This window comes from Acomys russatus, chromosome 31 (assembly GCF_903995435.1).
Source record: "Acomys russatus chromosome 31, mAcoRus1.1, whole genome shotgun sequence".
Lineage (NCBI taxonomy): Eukaryota > Metazoa > Chordata > Mammalia > Rodentia > Muridae > Acomys > Acomys russatus.
In genome coordinates this window covers 27,069,709-27,091,459 of record NC_067167.1, presented here as the reverse complement: position 1 = coordinate 27,091,459, position 21,751 = coordinate 27,069,709, and the positions used below count along the sequence as shown (strand labels likewise).

At 42.4% G+C, this 21,751-nt stretch overlaps 1 protein-coding gene across 1 annotated transcript; it reads right to left on the bottom strand.

Moving 5' to 3' along the window:
* Positions 1 to 2,866: 2,866 nt before the first annotated feature.
* LOC127183541 (60S ribosomal protein L7a-like) lies at positions 2,867 to 3,438 on the bottom strand. Its single transcript, XM_051139626.1, has one exon. The coding sequence runs from the start codon at positions 3,436 to 3,438 to the stop codon at positions 2,902 to 2,904; it is 537 nt and encodes a 178-aa protein (XP_050995583.1). The 3' UTR covers positions 2,867 to 2,901.
* Between the last annotated feature and the right edge of the window lie 18,313 nt (positions 3,439 to 21,751).

The window sequence follows — 21,751 nt, the reverse complement described above, 5'->3', positions numbered from 1 at the left end:
CCCTCCACTAGAAGTCCCACCTGGCTACAGGAGGTGGCCTTTTCAGGCACCATATCCCTGCAGGTAGAAGTCTCAGCTAGGGTCACTCCCATAGACTCCTGGAAGCCTCCCACGTCCCAAAGATGTCCCCCATTAATTTTCATTCTCTCTCCCAGCCTTCCCCTCCACCACTCCCGATCTCCCTTTCCCTCTTTATCCCTCTTTTGTCCTGTTCCCTCTTTCCTTCTACTTCAGATGACTAATCTATTTCCCCTTCTGAGTGAGATTCAGGCATCCTCCCTTGGGCCTCCTTGTTACTTATCTTCTTTGGATCTGTGGATTACAGCATGATTATCCTGTACTTTATGACTAATATCCACTTATAAGTGAGTACATAACATGTGTATTTCTGGGTCTGCGTTACCTCACTCAGGATAATATTTTCTAGTTCCATTTACCTGAAAATTTCATGATGTCCTTGTTTTTAATAGCTGAGTAGTATTCCATTGTGTAAATGTACCACGGTTTCTTTATCCATTGTTTGGTTGCGGAACATCTAAGTTGTTTCCAGATTCTGGCTATTACAAATAAAGCTGCTGTGAGCACATTTGAGCAAATGTCCTTGTACTACTAAAGAGCGTCTTTTGGCTATATGCCCAAGAGTGGAATAGCTGGGTCTTGAGGTAGAACTGTTCCCAGTTTTCTGATAAACTACCACATAGCTATTCTTGCAGACAGGAACCTAGGATAACTGTCTTCTGAGAGGCTTCATCCAGTAGCTGATGGAAACAGAACAGAGACAAAAAGCCAAACAACAAATGGATACCAGGGAGTCTTGTGGAAGGGTGAGGGGAAGTATTGAGGGAGCAGGAGGGACCAAGGACACCACAAGAAGACCTAGAAAGTACATTAACCTGGGCCCATGTGGGCTCCCAGAGACTGAACCACCAACCAAACAGCATGCATGGGCTAGACCTAGGCCTCCTACGCATATGTAGCAGTTTTACAGCTTTTTCTTCACGTGGGTTCCCTAACAATTAGAGTGAGTGCTGTCTCTGACTCTGTTGCCTGCCTTTGGATCCCTTTCACATAGCTGGGATACCTCATCTGGACTCAATGGGAAAGGATGTGGGTAGGCTTGCTGAAACTTGATGTACCAGGATGGCTTGGTACTCATGTTGGGGGCCTCCCTATCTCTGAAGAGAGGGGTGGGGGTGTGGGGGAGGGGGTCTGAGGGTGAGAGAGAGAGGAAGGGGGGCCTCAATCAGACTGTAAAGTGAATCAAAAAAGTAATTAATAAAAAAAAAAAGTCACATAGCCTGCAGAATGTTCAATCACAATTGATTTAGCACTCTCATGCCCCCTTTCCTTCAAGGCTCAGAGAATGCTATAAAAGAGGGGATAGAAAATGGGGGGAAAAGGGGACAGAATGTTATAAGAGCCAGAAGTTAGAAAGAATCAGACCAAAATGTTGTCTTCTGCACATGACAAAACCACTGCATTCATGAACTCACAGTAGCCATGGTTGCCTGCATAACACCTACACAAGATCAAACTAGCCAACATATCAGTATGAAGTTGGGAGAGGTTACAGAGTTCCTATCTGTAGTTTAGGAGTTGTTGTCCTTTGATGATATCTGGGGTAGGGAAAGTAAGGGTATTGAAGGACCTATTCCCTGGTGGGTCAGTCAACACATTCCAGTGAATGGCCCCATTCTCATGAGAAAATAAATGAGTGGCACACATTAGACTTTACAGGCTATTTTTAAAAAACACATACTTGCAAGGAGGTAGAGAATCTGGGAGGAGTTAAGGGGAAAAGTAAAGAATATGATGACAATACATTGTATGCATATATGAAACACAAAAGTAATAAAATGATTGTGTTTATGAAAACACTAAAAAAAAAAAAAAAGAAGAAGAAGAAGTGGCATGCCACAGATCTCTTATTTGTTCTCTTTCACCCTTAAATACTATAATACCATGTAAGGGTCTTGTGAGTGAGATGGCAGCTATCTGCAAGCTAGGAGGCCTCAGGATGAAATCTAATGCCAGGTTGTTATTAAGTTTGTTGACCTCTTTGAGGTCAGACACTTATCCCTGAACTAATTACCATGGTCAAAGCAATGAATAATGGGGAAGCCTGCTTATCTACCCAAGGCCACAACCTGTGATCAGTCCCTGCTGAATTTGGAGCAGAGGTTGTCTGTCAAAAGAAAAATAGAACAGCACGGGGAAAAGGGAAAGTACATCAGGCAAGTACTACTAGAGAATGTGCCATGACTCCTATGCAAGTTTCCCATGAGTACACCACCAGTTCCAGGTGCAAGTTATGCTAGAGGAGTTTGTAAAAATTACAAACGTCAGAGACAGACAGTCAGACATGTAGTGGATGTAATACATACTGTCAGACATGCAGTGGATGTAAACATGTTTTTTTTTATCCCAAGTGTGGGGTGTGAAACAGACTTGTGAGAGAGCACGTGGTGTTTGTCTGCTAGAAGAGAAACTGCCTCATGTGAGGGGCATGGTCTTTCACAGATGATAAACTTCCTCTGAGAGGAGATATATATGAGCCCAAAGCCAGAAACTTGCCTTTTGATTTTTTTTCATTGCTTCACAACGCTTGGCTGTTGTATGAGATTATATTTATGTACAGAAACCTTAGCAGTGTACATTTAATCCAGTTTGACATCGAGTTCTTTAACCTTTGCATTTTCCAGCTTGACAATGGGAGCCACAGATTTTGGACCCAGGATATTGCCTCCCCAGTGGCCGTGGATCTCACTCTGTCTGTTGCTATAATTGGTCCTTACTAGCTTCCACCAACTTAGCCAGAACACCCTTGTCTTCTGAGTTAACCTGTGTGAAGGCAGCAGTAGTGCAAGTCTTCCTGTGGACCAGCCGTCCCAGCCTGGCCTTTCACTTGATGCTGCAGTAGGGGACCCCCATCTTTCGACACAGGGCAGGCAGGAAGACCACCAGCTCAATGGGGTCTACGTCATGGGCAATCACCACCAGCTGAGCTTTCTTGTTCTCCACCAAGGTGGTGGCTGTATTGACCCCTGCTCGAAGGACCGTTGATCTCTTAGTTGGGATGCCCCCTTTGCCAGCAGCTTTCTTAGCACAGGCCAGCAGCCTTTGCTTCTTCTCCTGCTTTGTCTCTGGCCTGTACCTGTGGGCAAGCTTAGGCCACTGGGTAGCTGTTTGCCAGTCCAGGGCCTGGGTGAGCTGGTTAATGGCAGGAGGTACTTTGAGCCTTTGCTGCTGCAGCCTGATGTAGTGGGGCCATTTAATGAAGCGAGTGAGATCTCTTTGGGGCTGCATGTCCTGCCCAATGCTGAAGTTCTTGGGCCTTTTCTCAAACAAAGAATTGAGCACTTTTCTGGCCTCCTGTTTCTTCATGATGGCAGGGGCTGGGGCCACCTTCTTCCCCTTGGCCCTCTTACCTTTGGGCATCTTGCTGTGCTGGAGGAGAGAGAAAGAAAAGGGAACTGGATTTGTGGCTGCTACCATTGCAGTTGTTTTTGCTGAATTACTGGTTTGCTGTTTAATGATTGTGTGTGCTATAATCCTGATGGCAAAGAATGGAATCCACCAAAGGAATTGAGTCTAAAAAGGTCTACGTCTCCTGTCCTCATTAATCCCTTTTCTCTCCTATCTAGGGTAGGTGGGTTGGAAGGGAAGTAGAGGCATTAAAGAACCCCAAATAAAGTATGTTTGTAAAAGTTCAAGGCCTACACAGATCCTTGGATTGGTGTGTCTTCTTAGAACTCTTCCTAGGATATAGGAACTGGGAACTCTAATTTTAGATCCTTTTTTGTGTTTGTTAAATTAATACTGGCATTCAGTCTTTATAGGAATAGGTTACTGGAAATGCTAAGAGATTCCTGGTTCAATTTTCACATTTATTTATTCACTGTGCCAGGCCTGGCACAGTGACTGAGTAGAGATCAGAGGACAGCTTACAGGAGTTGGTTCTCTTCTGCTGTATGGGTCCTGGCAATCCAAATCAGCTCCTAAGGCTTGGCAGTAGGTGCCTTTACACACTGTCAGTTTAACCAACTGCAGCTGAACTACTTTTTTTATATTTATAAAATACTCCTACTAAAATATATCTGTATTCCAAAAAAAATACATAATCCCTTTCTTAGAAAAAAAAAAACTCACTAGTAAGAGAAATAATGCTCTCCCCAGAGAAGGAAATGATAAGCCCTGCAATCAATGGCTTAGAAGAGAAACAAGCAAAGCAAATAAAAGGAACTGGGCTGTCACTCAAGGCCAACAGGACAGCAAGCTTACAATGTTTACCTACTGGTTTATTCTTGTGAGTGATTGTGTATGCATTAACAGTCTTTGGTGACTTTGTGTGGTTTACATGAGTTTGAAGATTGCCTCCAAGTCCTGATCACTGCTAGACAGTCAAAGAAAAGAGAGTTGCATGACAGTCCTATGGGACAATCATCATCAGCTTGCAGGAATGTAGAAATGTCTATGAATATAGGTGTTAACAGGGTTGTGAAATCTTGCTCTGAAAGTGTTAGGGCAGAAAATAGAAATTGCAAATTAAATAGCACTAGGAAAATAGTTGTGATATTTCCCGTAAGCAACAGGGAAAGGGGGAGGCTTTGAATTTGAACAAAATGGAATCCAATGGAAGAGTAAAAGTTAATAGGAGAAGCACCATGGGACAGGACAAATGAACTTAGAATGGGGGTACACTTAAGACACCATTCTTGCTACTATGGGAATCTGGGCCTGACATTTGTACTTCAACCCTACAAACTGTGCCCCATTCTACATGGCTTTTTTTTATATTCTCTGGATAAACAGTGACTTTCAGAATAGCAACACCTTGATCCTAATTGTCACCAGAGCACTTACTTTTAACTTGTTTTTTTAAAGTATTCAACTTATCAATGTCTAGTACTAATGAGCCTGTTCCTGATCTCCCCCAGGGATCTCACCTGGGCTGCATGCCCTGGAGATACCTCAGGATATTCAAGGACCTACATAGACAGAGATAGCCACTGAAGAACGTTCCTATTCCATCCTTTCATCCGTAGATGAAGCTAAGACTACATGCAAGAATAAAACAAACAAACAAACCACTAAAGTCCAATGATAGACTAGAAGACAAGGTAGCTGTCAAACATCCATCTTTCTGAATAAAAAGAGAGACTCCAAGTATGTCCAAAAGGCTTGACCCCTGGGGCAAAATGAGCAGACTAGTGTCTAATGTGTTAAATTTTCTTCAGTATTTTTGGGCCCCCATCAACAAGCACAGGATGGAAGCAAGCTGGCTTCTGCATGGATTTCCTATGAAAATCACGGGAGGATTTGAGCTGACCACAAACCTAATAGGCATCCTACATGACAGCAGAATGAACTCTGCTCCTACGTTACATCTGGGCCTGCTGTTCAGAGAAAAGAAGACGTAACTGTCTTCTACCATTAAGGGAGGAGGGGAAAGAAATCTTAAAAGCATGGAATTCCAGCTAAGCATGAGCTATATTCCTCTAGGAGATAAAACATGAGCGAGTGGCTAGAAACCCCATGAATATGGATTTTGTTTAAGTTTGAGAGCTTTCCGACATCTGTAGGTTTCCAATAGTTTAATGAGCCAGTGAGTTACTGCTGGAAGTAATCAAAAAGAAACTGACAGCTTTCCTGTTACTTGCTATTGGGTGAGAGATTTTTAAATAGCTTACCATCTTCTTGATGTTCCTTTGCATTTTAAATTTTTATTTCTCTAATAAGAAAATAGACCTGAGAGTGAAGAAAGAATACTAATAGCACTGAGAGCATAATATATTCAAGGTTCTTTAACTGACCTTAGTCGGAAGCCATGGGAAATGGGGGAACAGAATAGCCCCACTGAGCAGTACGAAGCGGGAAAGAGAGAGACAAAGACAAGGTTATTTTAAAATTATATCCCTTCCTGTGTAAGTACAGGATGAAGTAGATCTGACATGGGAGGATATTTCCTATGAAAATAACTTGAGGGTTTCAGTTAATGACGAACCCAATCTGCCTGGTCTAGAATATCATGCATTATACAAAATTATTATAAAAATTACCTTATTCCTGCCTCTTCCTTCAGTGCTGCTCAGTGGGGTTATCCCTTTCCTTTTTGGATGAAACTTGGCCCAGCCTGTGGCTTGAACTCTGAACACTTCCATGATAGTCTATAGTCACTTTAAATCACAGTGTTATCTCATATTCACAGAAGAATCTGTTCTGTTGTTTTGGTTTGATTTTCTTGTTGTTTTGGGTTTTTTACAGTGAAAAGTCTAAGCCTGGTCGAAAGTGAAAATGCTTCCTCCTTCCTATTGTCTGGCTCCTGTCTTTGGGCAGACAAGGGAAACAGTAATAGAAAAACCCCAAAGCAAGAGCAGGAAGTGTAGAGGTAAGGTTTTCTCCCATGCGCTCTTCCCTAAGTTGGCAGTGGGTTCTGTAGAAGAAAGCGGGGGTTGAATGGGTAGCATTGATGGCTGTCCAATGTGAACCTTCTGACTATGGGAAACTCCTAGTTGTGGGCAAGTCTCAGCTTTAGCTGTCCTCTTTCTGAGTTGACAATACATCTTCTTACCCACTTAGGCAGCTCTGGAGATGAAATTCAGAGCCTTACACATGCTAGGCGATCACTCTACCATGGACCACGTCCTCCCTCCAGCCACCAGAAGCTCGGGTTTTCTGTTTTCCTCTGGCAGGCCATGGGCTTGCACAGGATCCCGTTAGCAAACAATCCCAACTCTGGTGTGACGGTACCTGGAATTCCAACTTGCCCGTATAGAAAGTTCATAGCCAGCCAGGGGTACATAAGATTCTAACTCTGAGAGGGAGAGGAAGAGACAGACAGACAGACAGACAGGCCGACAGAGAGAACAGAGAGAGAGAAACAATAATAATAAAAACAGTTTGATGGTTGACATGACAGTAAGATTTCATGTGTATGGAGCCCTGCGGCCTAGGCACCCTGAACGTGCTTATGGACAAAAAAGTGGCCGTCCCTCCCCAGGGGTGGATAGGCTTTACAGTCCTCAGCTGCCTTTTCTTTCTTAAGCATGTTTAGAGCAATCGCCCAAACCTAGGAACACCTGGCCTACTCTGAATGGTTTCAGTCTCTTTTCCTCGGTCACTTCATCTAGCATGGGGGGGGGGGGGCAGCACCTCCATATTCTCACCTCAGAGGACAGCAAGAGGGCAGCTGTCACCTGAGAGTCCTTACACACTTTTCCCATTAAGTTTTTATAACCAGTCATCTGGCCACACAAACCCTGTCCCTTAGATTTGCATTTGGGGCCAGACCAAAAATGTGGGAAGCCGGAGCAGGGGTATTGCTGCAAGTTTGAAGCCAGCTTGGGGTACAGAGCAAGACCCTGTCTCCAAAAACAAAGAAGCTGCAGCTAGAAGATTTTCTCAGTAGTTAAGAGCACTTACTGCTTTTGTAGAGGAAACCGATTCCGTTCCCAGCACCCTAGAATAGAGAAGTTCAAAACTGCCTGTAACTCCAGCTCCAGGAGAATGAACTTCCTCTTCTGTCCAAGGGCAGCCGCACTCTTTGCACATACCCTCCCACAAACACATCATTAAAATTATTAATCTGTAAACCTTCAAAGGTATACTTTGTAGCATACTATATCTTACATGTGTCTTATCTTGATGCATTGGTCAAAAATTCCAACGTAACCATCTCTATTATACTCATTTGCCCCCTCCCCCAAAGGAACCCAGGGTAGTAGCCCATAATAGTCACATTGTATAGATGTGGAAACAGAGCCACAGGTAATTAAATAAGTTGCCCAAACTGTATCTGTGATGGCTAATCTTTGTTTTCACCTTGACGCATCTGGAAGAGGAAACCACTGTTGAGGAATTGCCTCCATCATTTTGTCCTGTGGCCATGTCTGTGGAAGCATTTTCTCCATTTCTAACTGACGCAGGAGGGCCCAGCCCACTGTGGGTGGTACCATCCCTAAGCCGAGCGAGTCTGCGCTGTTTAAGAAAGTGGCTGAATGGGAGCCTGGAAGCAAGCCAGTAAACAGACATGAGTCAAGCATGGCTCCTGCCTATTCTACAGCTTCAGTTTCCTGCTCTGACTTCTCTCAATAATGGGCTGAAACAGGACATGTAAGTCAAATAAACCCTTTTCTTCTCAGGTTGCTTTTGGCTATAGTGTTTATCATAGCAACAGGAAAGCAAACGAAACCGATGCTCTTATAATGTGTGATCTGGGATATGACTTTAGAATCTGTTCTTTGTGCTGTCTTTGGCTTCTCTGACGTCAACATATAGCAGATTCAAATGATCGATTTATATTGGAAGCCAGCAGTTGGTGCGTGGGTAGCATTGCTGCTGTGCAGCTGAAACTGGGTATGAAATTCCCAACATTGCAATTGGCCAATGGCTACTTTGTAGGTAATTGTCACAGCTCAGGTGAGTGGAAGCACAATTGCAGTGTTCGTGTGGTATTCTGTTCATTAGCTGCCACAAAACTGAAGATTACAGTTAACATGTGTTGAGCACGTACCACATCCCCTATACTGTTCTGAGCACTTTATCCAGATGCTCTCGTGCTGGCCATTCCCCCCTTTCCTGATGAAGAAAAAGAAGCCTAGGCCAAAACATCGGGAGAAATACACTCCGCACGCTCCCAACACACATGCACCAAAACAAAACAAAACAAAACAAAAACAAACACAAATGCCCAGCTTGCTCTGCCATTTGCTACTACCCAGAGTACTAATGCAGTCACATTATCCGTACAGCCATGTTTTGTTCTCTTCTATAAAATGGTAAGAGCAGCAATACTACCTATCTGCTTTGCAAGACCTTTGTGAGAGTGAAATAGGAGAGCAGATGGCTAACAACTTTCAAGATTCGCAAAGCACTCTCCAGAGTCAAACAATCATGGTGTCTGTGCTATTTCTAAAATGACCAATGAAGTAAAGGAGTCTAGTTAATACAGCTGTAAGTTTATCCTTAGCTGAGAGACAGGATGAAGACTCCGAACAAACTGTGCAACAGAGAACTGCTAGCATGCTCTGCAGAGGGAGACATTTCCTGAAAAATCTTTAGGCAGAAGGAAAGCAGGCCTCGATTTTTTTTTTTTTTTTTTTTTTTAAGAAACTAAAAAATAGTGTTGCACTGCTGATTCAGGACCAAGCTGGGAGACCTTGGAGAAAGTTTGTTGCTCTTGAGAGCTATTAGGCTTGAAAATGAGAGCCAGGTGGAAAGAAAAGTCTGCGTCCACAATAACAGAGCAGAGCGAGTGAAGAGACAAACACGTATCCAGGGAAAGCTAGCATCCTGACCGAGGAAAGTATTTTAAAATCTACCTCAGACTGACAAGAGGTGTTTAAGATGGTACATGTTTGCAAAAACGTAACTACTTCATTCCACAGCCCAGGAGAGAAAGGGAAACTTTCTCTTCTCTAACGAGACATAACAAAAGCAGAGCTGATGTAATTAATGAAAAAAAGATGGTCATTTGAAATGGCGAAGGTTCTGAACAACAAAATGGAATGGAAACGAAGTCCACATTCAGAGACAAGTCATTTCTCTATTGTACTTTCTATGCACGCTGCACTCTGCTAGTATTTCTTTCTCTGGGGAGAATATCAAGCTTGAGCAGCATGATATAGGCATGAGGCTCCTAGATTCAGTCCTTGAATATCAATTAGCATAGACCATCCAACATGAAGACTGCTACAATTGAATACTTCACCTTAATGGGTCTGTTTTCAAATTCTCTTTAATGGCCCTTCTGTGACCATAAGATCGACTTTTCCAGACGTCCTAAGTAGAAGCCATTACGGGCAACGTATATAGAATCCCCTAAGGATGGCATATGGAGGGGAGAGTGTGGGTTGCCAAATTTAGCAGCTTGGGAGAGAGTGTTTTTGAATTAAACTTGAAATCTGTGGGGATTGCAGTCCATTTATGACTGGCAAAACACATCTTCCCAGTTCTGAAAGATAAATCCCACTGATATATATATATTTGCATTCCACAAGGTTTTTCTCAAAAACTATGAGAAAAACAATCTTCAGCAAAATGTGCGGTTCTGTAACATTTACAGGAAGTCATGTTATTCTGCCAACGTTCTTGCTATTAGATGGGAAATATTCTAAGGACTGTACCGGTTCAGACTTGAGGAGTCTCAGCCATGAGACATTAGGGTAAGTCTTTGAAAGAAGCAAGAAAGTAGAGATTAGGCAGAACGTGCCCACAGGCTTGAAGATTTTAGAAATAGGCAAGTTTTCTTTTTTTAGTATATATTTTATTAATTTATTTATATTACATCTCAATTGTTATCCCATCCCTTGTATCCTCCCATTACTCCCTCCCTCCCATTTTCCCCCTAACTCCCCTCCCCTATGACTGTTCCTGAGGGGGACCTCCTCCCCCTGTATATGCTCATAGGGTATCAGGTCTCTTCTTGGTAACCTGCTGTCCTTCCTCTGAGTGACACCAGGTCTCCCCCTCCAGGGGACATGGTCAAATGTGAGGCACCAGAGTATGTGAGAAAGTCATATCCCACTCTCCACTCAACTGTGGAGAATGTCCTCTCCATTGGCTAGATCTGGGTAGGGGTTTGAAGTTTATTGCACGTATTGTCCTTGGCTGATGCCATAGTTTGAGCAGGACCCCTGGGCCCAGATCTGCCCGTCGTAATGTTCTTCTTGTAGGTTTCTAGGACCCTCTGGATCCTTCTATTTCTCCATTATCCCTTGCTCCTTTCACCTAGAGTCCAATAGGATGTCCTCCCCTCTGTCCCACTTTCCTGGTAAGTGAAGACTTTCATGGGACATTGCCCCTTGGGCTAGTGTGCAGATATAAGTGAGTATATACCATTTGACTCTTTCTACTTCTGGGTTAACTCACTCATTATGATCATTTCTAGTTCAATCCATTTGTCCACAAATTTCAGGAATTCCTTGTTTTTAATAGCTGAGTAGTATTCCATAGTGTAAATGTACCACAGTTTCTTTATCCATTCTTCTACTGATGGACACTTAGGCTGTTTCCATGTTCTAGCTATTATGAATAAGGCTGCTATGAACATGGTTGAGAAAATGTTCTTGTTGTGTGCTGGAGCATCTTCTGGGTATATTCCAAGGAGTGGAATAGCTGGGTCTTGAGGAAGCCTTACTCCCAGTTTTCTGAGATAGTGCCAGATAGATTTCCAAAGTGGCTGTACTAGTTTGCATTCCCACCAGCAATGAAGGAGTGTTCCTCTCTCTCCACATCCTCGCCAGCATGTGGTGTCACTTGAGTGTTTGATCTTAGCCATTCTGATGGGTATAAGATGGAATCTCAGAGTTGTTTTGATTTGCATTTCCCTGGTGACTAAGGAGGTTGAGCATTTCTTTAAATATTTCTCAGCCTTTCAATATTCCTCTGTTGAGAATTCGCTTGTTTAGTCTGAGCCCCATTTCTCAATTGGATTATTTGGTTTGGTGATGTTTAATTTCTTGAGTTCTTCATATATTTTGGATATTAGACCTTTGTCAGATGCAGGGTTGGTGAAGATCTTTTCCCAGTCTGTAGGCTGTTGCTTTGTTCTGTTGACATTGTCTCCTGCCTTACAGAAGCTTCTCAGCCTCATGAGGTCCCATTTATTAATTGTTGAGCTTAAGGCCTGGGCTGTTGGTGTTCTGTTCAGGAAGTTGTCTCCTGCACCAATGTGCTCTGCTGGTCCATGGTTCCTGGTAGCATTACAGGACCCAGACTGCTCACAGAGTCCAAGTTAGTGTCACGGGGCCCAAACCGCACACACACACACACTGAGTCCAGTTAGCGTCTATGGACCCAACCTGAGCGTTGAGTCCAGTTCACGTCTCTGGAACCAAACAGGTCTCAGGGCCTAATCCACGCACTTAGTCCAGTTAGCACTGAGTCCAACCAGGGTCCTGGGCCCAAACCACACACTGAACTCATTGAGTTCAGCTAGAATCTCAGAGCCCGAACCACACACCGTACTCAGCTAGAGTCTCTGGACTCAAACTGCCTGCCAAGTCCAGCTGGGTTCTCTGGACCCAAACCACGTACTGAATTCAGCTACAGTCTCTGGGCCTAGACTGTGTGCCGAGCTCAGCTAGTGTCTCAGGGGCTGAACCATGCACTGAGCTCAACCAGGGTCTCTGGGCCCAAACTGTGTGCCAAATTCAGCTAGTAAATCTGGGCCCAAACTGCGCACCGTGCTCAGCTAGTGTCAGGCGCCGAACCACGCACCGAGTCCAGTTTGGGTTTCGGGACATAAGCTTCGCGCTGAGCTGAGCTTGGGTCACAGGTCCCAAACCGCGCGCAGAGTTCAGCTAGGGTTGCAGGGCCCAAATCTTGCAGAGGCCTCTCTCCCGCAGCAATTCCCACCAGTTACCATGCTAAACGCCTCTGCCCAAGGGTTCCCAGCTGCAAACCTCAGCTGCCGCCACTGACGCTCTGGTCCGAGAACGTCCGCGCTCCTCCTGTGTGCATGGGTACACAGGTTTTCTGTATTTTGGTCCTTTCAAACTGTGGAGTACTCCCGCTGTAGTGGGGTGGGGAGCTTGGTGTTCCTGGTTCCTGGAATTCCGTGCAATTCCCTGAATCGTTTACTGGAGCTTCTAAACACAGTCCATGCTGCTCGTCGCCATCTTGGAGCCCTCCCTAGGCAAGTTTGCAAAAGTAAAGGAAAATGGAACTTGAATGTCAGGCTTTTCTTTGGTTAAATAAGAATTCTTTGAATTCTAATTTTAAAATCAACTTTAAGTCTATTTTCATTTTTTTAAAAATATTTTTGTTTGGCTACATATCTGAGTATGTGTGTGTGTGTGTGTTATACATGTTTGTGCATATGTGTGTGTATCCATGCCTGTGGCTTCATGTGCATGTGTGGGTATGAAGAGGCCAAAGGTTGAAATCAGTTACCTTCTATCTCTTGCCAGCTTAGTTTTTGCCACAGGGGTTCTCACTGAGAGCTGGCTGTTGACTAGACTGGCTGGCCAGCAAACCTTAGGGTCAGCCAGCTTAACCTACACTTCCCAAGCTTTGGAGTTATAAAGGGGTCCCAACATGGCCAGGATGGAGTTGTGAAAGTGCACTGCCATGCCCAGAGTGGAGTTATAAAATGGCACTGTCATGTCTAGCATTTGTATGAGTGCTGGGGGTCCTAACTCTAATTCTCATGCAGAGTGAGCCATCTCCATACCCCTGTAATTGACAGTACAAACATTATAAATTACAAGCACTTAGCTTCATGAAATAATATCTTCATTTATCTTAGTATTCTAATTACACTGTAGAGCAGTACAAATAATTCGACAAACCAGACTTTGTCTATAGAAATCATTGGCTTGCCTTGTGCTGTTCCTTACAACTGTTCCTTCACCCTGACCAACTATTAAAATTAATTTAAAAACTTTCACTCTCTAACTAAAAGGCCTTGTAACCTGAGACAAAATACATTTTTAGTGAATATTTACTTCAAAGTTGTATTTTATTCTGTGCTGAGCCAGTAAAGTTATTTGGAATAAATATTTTTCAACCTACCTTCAAGGACTTAATAAGGCTGGAATTTTATCTGTCTTTGAACAGTTTTGTCATAAGCATCTTAAAATATTAGTAAAGCTTCTAATTTGCATATTCAGATTTCCAGCTATCCAATTCTCTTTTTAAACTTTTCATACAATGGCTCCCTTATGACAAAGATGCATTTTAGCAAGTTAAATCATGCACTAAACTGCACTGATGTTCCAGGGGTCCTTGTTTTGACTGTCATCTCCTTCTGAAAAATACCTATTAATCAGAGAGATGTGAGTGGAAACTGGAGAATTTTTGTAATTTAGGAATTTTAGTATTTTTTTAAGGCGTATGGCCTATAGTAGAAAAATAATGTATTTAAGATGGTTACATGGTTTTCCAATGAAAGACATGTCAGAAGGCATCTTTAAAAAAAAAAAAAAAAAAACAGGGTTTCTCTGTGTAGCCTTGACTGTCTGGGACTCTTTTTGTAGACCAAGTTAGTCTTGAACTCATAGAGATTTGCCTGCCTCTGCCTCCCTAGTGCTAGGATCACAGGTGTGCACCATTGGGCCCAGCTTGAAAGACATGTAAAAAGTCAAGTTTTTCTATCTGTTAATTTGAAAACCTGTACTTGGGGTACCTGCATTCAGCTACACTTTGTCCTTTCCTCTGTCCATCTGGACATTTGTATTAGCTGCTGCGACACCTTTAAAAAATTCTCTAAGCTCCTCAGCATGGTTGCTCACACCTGAAATCTCAGCATGTGGAAGACTGAGGCAGGAGGTTTGCCATGAGTTCAAGGCCATACTGGGCCATAGAGTCAGGTCTTGTCTGAACAAAGCAAAGCAAAACATGCACTGTTTAAGTATTGGCCTTGGCAGAAGTAGTAGGCAACCTTCTAAAACATTCAGTTCTTTAAAGGAATGAAAAAAAGTGTATTTCTATTTACTTAATGAATATTTTTGTTCCTTGTCTTTTTACCCTTAAAGTTAATATGTACTTAAATTCTATCCACCTGAACTGAACCTAAAATCTCAAACCAACTTATCACAACCAGGTCTGTTGGCCAATGCACCTATTCCCAGGTACTCTACACATTGTGGTAGGAGAATCAGAGTTCAAGGCCTGGACTTGAGTGATGGCTCAGTTAGGAAAACACCAGCCTGGCAGGCCTGAGAACCTTGCTTCAATCCCTAGAACGCACACTACACTGCCAGGGGATAATGCCCACGTGTGGTAGAAGGGCCTCTACACACACACACACACACACACACACACACACACACACACACACACATGCCTACCTAGGTGACTACAGAAGACAGAGGGCTTGAATATATAGCTCAGTGGACTACTTGCCTAGTGTTCGAAGGAGCCTTGGTTTAATCCCAATACTGAAAAAAAATTGTTTTCTTTCATGGTAAATCAATCTAAATCCTGGAAATGTAGAGTAGAGGATATGTTGAAGAGCCTTGACCTTTACTGCTTACTTATGGAGCGTTTGGTTTTTTATTTACAAGCCATCACTTTTGCAGTAAGTAAAAGTCTATCAAGCATGACTTCCTAAAGTAAAGATACTTGTGGTGAGACCTACCTTTGTTCAGATTTGAAGGGAAGAACGTCCCTCCATCACTCTAGGCATGGGTCATGCAGAAGTGCTCAAGAGCTCACTCATCTTGCAAAACTGCAGCTCCAAGTATTGCTTTTACAATTCGAAATATGCGTTTTATGAAATATTCTATAACAAATATGCATTTTATCCTCCAAAAAAAAAAAAAAACAAAACCCAAAAACATAAAAACAAAACCCAAAACCTAAACTAAATAAACACAAATAGGGGTGAGACACAAAATGCATTTCTTGAACTAAAGGAATTATTTGAGCGTACAACTTAAGGCTGCATGAAAGCCAAGAAGGGCTATTACTTTCTCTTGGGCATTTGCTTCTCAGTTTTTGCTCTACAGGACCCTGAAGAAGCTGCTGCTTCAAAGTGCCTTTGCTATACCTCTTAAGACCAGTAGAGGTCGTCATCTACCACAGTCTAGCATTTCACCTGGCGGAGGGGGGGGGGGGGGGGGAACAAGCCAAAAAGACACTGTACCTTTGATTGGTTAATAAAAATGCACAAAGGGGTCAGAAGTTTTCAATATGAAGCTTTCCTCTTGGAAGCTTTGCATAATTGAACCAATATTCAAGTCATAGAAAAAAGCATAAATAAAAATAATGAATACAAGATGTTGGTGTAATAGAACTTCAAAAACCAAAATTTCTTAGAAATTGCATAAAAATTCTTCTAGTTGACTTAGTTAATACAAATCCTTCTTTATGTCAAGATGTTGGAAACAAAACCTCAGAAATGTTATCAAGTCCCAACACAGTAACATTTGTGTATTTGTTAAATGGCTTTGTGGTCTCTTCCGACCACTACATGTTTGGATCTCTCTCTCTTTTTTTTTTTTTTTTTTTAAGTCTCAAGTGTTTGTTTTTGTCCTGATTTATTCCAAGATTTTTTGCTCTGTATTTTACTGTTTTGTTTTGTTTTGTTTTTTAACTGCATTAGCTTTTTAACTACACAGTGAGAGTTTAGCCAGCATAGGGCAATGTGGTTTGTAGCCACCACAGTTTACAAAGCACATTGGAGCTTTGATACAGAGTGATTGCTGTCCACTTTCCCGAAAGGAAGTTTAAAGTTTAATTTATTTTCTCTAAAAGGTGATTTAACTATGAAGAGAGAAACATAACTATATTTTGGTGGTAGAATCTCCACATTTTTTTGAAAAAATAGTGAAAGATGTGGTCTTTGTCAGAGGGAATAAGAAGTCCATGCATGGGAATTCTTGAAAGACCGCTTTTAATTCTTAGGGTTTAAATTGTTGATGGATGATATTGCTATTATCAACATGGTATTTCATTGGTGTGGTGCTTTCTAATGTGCTAAATATAAAAATAAAGAAATCTTGGGGAGGAGGAGGTAGGGTCTCTCTGTGTAGTCCAGGCTGGTCTCAAACTCATGTTTTTCCTGCCTAGGCCTTCCTGACTGCTGAGGTTGCTGGTATGTGTTTTACCCAGATAAAATTATTAGTGTTTTGACAAAAGTGCATTTCAAGCTCACATACTGCTCACAAGCTTAATAAAGGGCTGGCAGGTAACTCTCTGTGCGGTTTCAGCGACCCAGTTTCTCCTTAGCTTATGGCACTAACATCTCCTCTGCTGATGCTCTTTGCCCCACCCAACAGGAGAAAGGTAGAAAAGAGAACGTACCTTCCCTTGAACTGTCTTTTCCTGGAAATGGTTCCTTTGTTTATGCTTATCCATATACACCAGAGAGAAACCTGCCATGGCATCACATAAATTCTGGCAGAAAAAGAGACAAACTTGGAAGCATAGTTAGCTGTCTTTTGCACCATCCTGACAACAAAATATTTGTCTATATCCTTCTAACTGCATATAAAATAGACACGTTGTTTCTAGAAGGGCATATTCGTTCACCTGCAACTCCACAATCTCTTCATGATGTCCAATGCTGGTATTTCCTCTGTCCTTCATCATTATCCCAAATCTTCACCATGTCTTCTCATATCCTGTCCTGTGTATCCATTCGCCATGAAAATAAAAGTGTTGCTCTCCCAGCCTTTGACCCCAGGCTTGGCCATGTGGTTTGCTTTCACCATGGATAACGCTAGCATGTACAGTATAAACAGAAACTCATTCTGCATCCTTAACATGAGAACACGCTCATAGAGTGTCTACAGGAAGATAGGAGAGACATAGCAGAGCCAGTTGTTTCAGCCAAGGCATCTCAGATCAGTTGACAACTAGCCAATCTCAAGATACATGAGTAAACTAAGCCAAGACAGGCTCCTGGCTAGCCCCCAGCTGATTCAAGACACATGAGCAATAAAATGCTTAATGTCCTATGACACTCTGGTTCTGTAATTGTTTATTATGCAGCCTTATCAGGGTCATAGACAACTGAAATCATTACCAAACAGAACCATGGACTCTTAGCAGAATCTTCCCTGGTTTTGTTTTGTCTAAAGTTAGTATGCTATCTAATTCTTTACATTCCCAAATTGGAACTTTCTATATATTAGGCTAAAATATACAAAATGTATCTAGAAGAGAATTCTTTAAATACTGTAAAATATAAACATGAATTTTGGTGCTGAGGAAAAGGTTCGGTGGTTTAGAGCACTGCGCTGTTCTTCCATAAGTCCTAGGTTTGATTCCCAGCACCTACTTGGTAGATCACAACCACCTGTAACAAGCATGCACATAGTGTACACACTTACTTGGAGGCAAAACACATTTTAAATATTTAAAGAAGAATGGTATTTTTAAAAGATTTTTATGATGACTTTATCTTCCAGATCACATCACATACAATTTTATTCGATTTTTATAACAGGCTGAATAGATATAAAATATTGGGGTTTTTTTCCCCTGATTACCAAGTCTGAATAACTGAATCATTTACTGCAACTGTGAATGCCTCTTAACAGAAAATTAAGCACACTATAATCAACAATACTGACCCATGATATATTCCCATTGCTGACGAGGCCCTTGGAGAGCTCAGAACACAGCCAGTCCCCATACTGTGACAAATATGGCAACAACAGTCTTCCTCATTCCTGGTTATTTTCAAGTACACATTTTAACAGAAATCTCTGATGCCAGTTTCTGAACAGCCTCTCTAGAGAAGTGGTTATTTTTATACTAAAACGGGCTTTGAACTGACCTAGAAACAGAAGGTGAAGCATAATAGATACTTTAACCTATAGCAGCATTTCGTTTTTATTTTTCTTTCATTTTTTTTTTTTAGATTTATTTATTGATCTTATGTAGCTGAGTACTCTATATGCATGTGCCCCTGCAGGCCAGAAGAGGGCATCAGATCCCAGTATAGATGGTTGTGAGCCACCATGTGGTTGCTGGGAATTGAACTCAGGACCTCTGCAAAAACAGATAGTGCTCTTAACCACTGAGCCATCATCTCTCCAGCCTCCTATTTTTATTTCTTAATTAAATAGAAGTCTATCCTTTTTCTCCCTCTCCTTTTCTCTCTCCGGCCTCTCCCATGTTCCCCCACCACTAACTACCTCACAATCCCAGGGCCTCATTCTTTGTTACTGTTACATACATATAAATACATAGTTATGCAAATACAACTTGATGAGTCCAGATAACAGTGATCATACGTCCGTGTTTTCAGGGCTGACCACTTGGTACTGGATAATCCATTACTGGTCTCATCACTGGGGAAGGCAGTTTCTCTTCCTTCACATTTCTCAGCCCCCAACCTCTACCTACCCCGACTTCCCACCCTATCAAAGTTCCATCTTCCACATTAGCATATCTATTGGTGTTGTCACTGCTCAGGCCTTGTTTACAGAAACATATTGTTTCTTTTTTTTTTTTTTTCATTGTTTTAGGCTTGTTTATTTTATCTTTATTTATTTATGTTACCTCCCATTTCAAGCTTGCCCTCCCTCCTCTCCTCTCAGCCCCTTTCCCTCCCCCCACCTCCCACTGTCCATTTGCTACCCTCCTTTTCTCCTCAGAGAAGGGGAGAACTCTCGTGGATATCAACCTGCCCTGGCATATCAAATAGGATTGGGTGCATCTCCTTTTACCGAGGCTAGACAAGGGGAAAAGGAACCACAGGCATGCAAAAGATTCAGAGACAGGCCCTGTTCTTGCTATGAGAAGTTACATATGAGAACCAAGTTGTACATATGTGCAAGGGGCCTAAGTCTGTTTGGTGGTTCAGACTCTGTGATCCCCTATGGGTCCAGGTTAGTTGATTCTGTAGTTTTTCTTGTGGTGTCCTTGACCTCTCTGGCTTAGTCAATCCTTCCTCCCCCTGTTCCAGAAGATTCCCCTAGCTCTGCCTAATGTTTGGCTGTGGGTCTCTTCATCTGTTTTCATCAGCTGCTGGGTGAAGCCACTCAGATGACAGTTATGCTAGCCTCCTGTCTGTAAGAATAGCAGGTTATTATTAATAGTGTCAGGGGTGTGCTCTCTCTCATGGCATGGGACTCAAGTTGGGCCAGTCATTGGTTGGCCATTCTGTCACTTTCTCCTCCATCTTTACTGCTGCACCTCTTATAGTCAGGAAAAAATTGTGGGTTGAAGATTTTGTGACTGGGTTGGCATCCCCGTCTCTCTCTCTCTCTCTCTCTCTCTCTCTCTCTCTCTCTCTCTCTCTCTCTCTCTCTCTCTCTCTCTCTCTCTCTCTCTCTCTCCATTAGAAGTCTTGCCTGGTGACAGGAGATGGTCATTAATCTATTTTATACATATGAATGTTTTGCCTGTGTGTACATATGTGTACACATGCAAGACTGGTGCCTGTGAAGGTCAAAAGAGTGTTGGATCCCCTAGAACTGGAGTTATAGATGGTTGTGATCTGCCACATGAGAGCTGGGAAACAAACCTGGCTCCTCTACAAGAATCAACAATGACATCATTGGAGGCTCTTTGACTTGTCTTAATTTTATTTTATTTTTGTTGAGAGACATCCAGGAGGAAGAGCAAAACAGCTTTAGAATGCATGGGATGAGGCCCACCTGTTAGCACAACCCACAGTGGGACTACGTGTGCTGGGGACTTTGTGCTGTTATGTCGCATGCCTCTGTTTGTTGCCCTTGTGGTCACCACATCCTTCCTAAATATGAATTGTATAAAAACTCTAAGGGTACTTCCAGCTCCTCGCTGGGCAGTATCATTGGCTCTTACAGTAGTAGTGCTTTCCTAATCCTTTTCAGGCATTGCTGCTAGGGCAAATGAATGATTCCATCCCTACCCTTGGAAAGAAATTAGAAATGTAGATTGCTAGCAATGACCACTACCCTTAGAAGGAATTTAGAAAAATAGATTATTTAGTAAGGTTAGGTTAAGATGTTCTTGTTAGTAACCCTGATGTAGAAGATTGTAGGGAACAATTTGAAGTTCACATGAGTACCTTCTTAATAGTTGAGCTGGGGACTTTTTGAGGTTACAGAGCAAGGGCAGTACCCAATTAGCACCGGCTGACGTGACTCTCTCATTGAAACTGGGCTGGTAATCAAGGCAGTTAATTTCTTGTACCCACTTTTGCCCTCAGCTTCCTGATAAGATTTAATAAAAATTGTTAATGAGTAAGTGTGCACCTTGAGGGTTTAAAGTAGAAGTGGCTGATTGTTTTCTATATAAAAGTTTAGATTTGCAATTCTTTTTAGATTTCCATAAGATTACTTTTTAAGATAATTGATTCTTTCTTTGTAACCACAAATTGTACCCTGCCAGTGAAGAGAAAGCAGCTGAGAAATTTACCTGGCTTGCTTACACTGTGTTAATATATGAGAAGCTGCTTAGTTACAAATGTGTGTGGGTTCTTGGGAAGAATTTGTTTTCCATACCTGTTTCTCACCCATAATATGTAAAACATTTGATCATGTGAGGGTACTGGAGAACATGTTTTTCTTACATATACTGATTGTAATGGTTCACTTAAGGAAAAATAGAATGTAACCACACTGTGGTTTTTGCGCTGCTTGAAAGAGTTTGATAAGCTATGAGAGAAAAAAAAAAATTGTTGAGGCTCGCTTTTTGAAGTTTGCTCCATCCACTCAGTAAACTGCTGAAGCTGCTTGGAACTTGCTTGTTGGAGCTTGTCCTGCTTCATCCATCGAGGGAGGGAGGGAGGGAGGGAGGGAGGGAGGGAGGGAGGGAGAGAGAGAGAGAGAGAGAGAGAGAGAGAGAGAGAGAGAGAGAGAGAGAGTCTGTCTGTCTGTCTGTGTCTGTGTGTATGATCTTTATTCTCCTTCTTTCCTTTCCTCTAGCTGCCAGCTACCATCAGTGTTGGCCTGTACCAGCTATTGTCAGTGGCAACCCGCACCAGTTACAATCTGTCCTAGCCTAGAAAATCAAGTTTTTACCCTCATAGAAAGATATGCTGGGTGATCAGTCACTGACTCTATGCCCTGCCTCAATTCACCTTGTGGTGTCGAAGCTGGTCTTCATCTCTCTCTCTCTCTCTCTCTCTCTCTCTCTCTCTCTCTCTCTCTCTCTCTCTCTCTCTCTCTCTCTCTCTCTCTCTCTCTCTCTCTCTCACACACACACACACACACACACACACACACACACCTTTGTGTCCTTGTGTACATATTATGGATTTCCATTTAGTGATTTTTATGGGATTTCTGAGCATATGAATAAATGGGTCTCTGCATCTGTATCTGCTTCTTATGCCTTTTCTTGGGCTTTTTTCCTTCTGTTTGTT

Bases quoted from the DNA above. Each gene is read 5' to 3' on its own strand.
- LOC127183541 (XM_051139626.1), bottom strand. From the start codon at position 3,438: ATGCCCAAAGGTAAGAGGGCCAAGGGGAAGAAGGTGGCCCCAGCCCCT.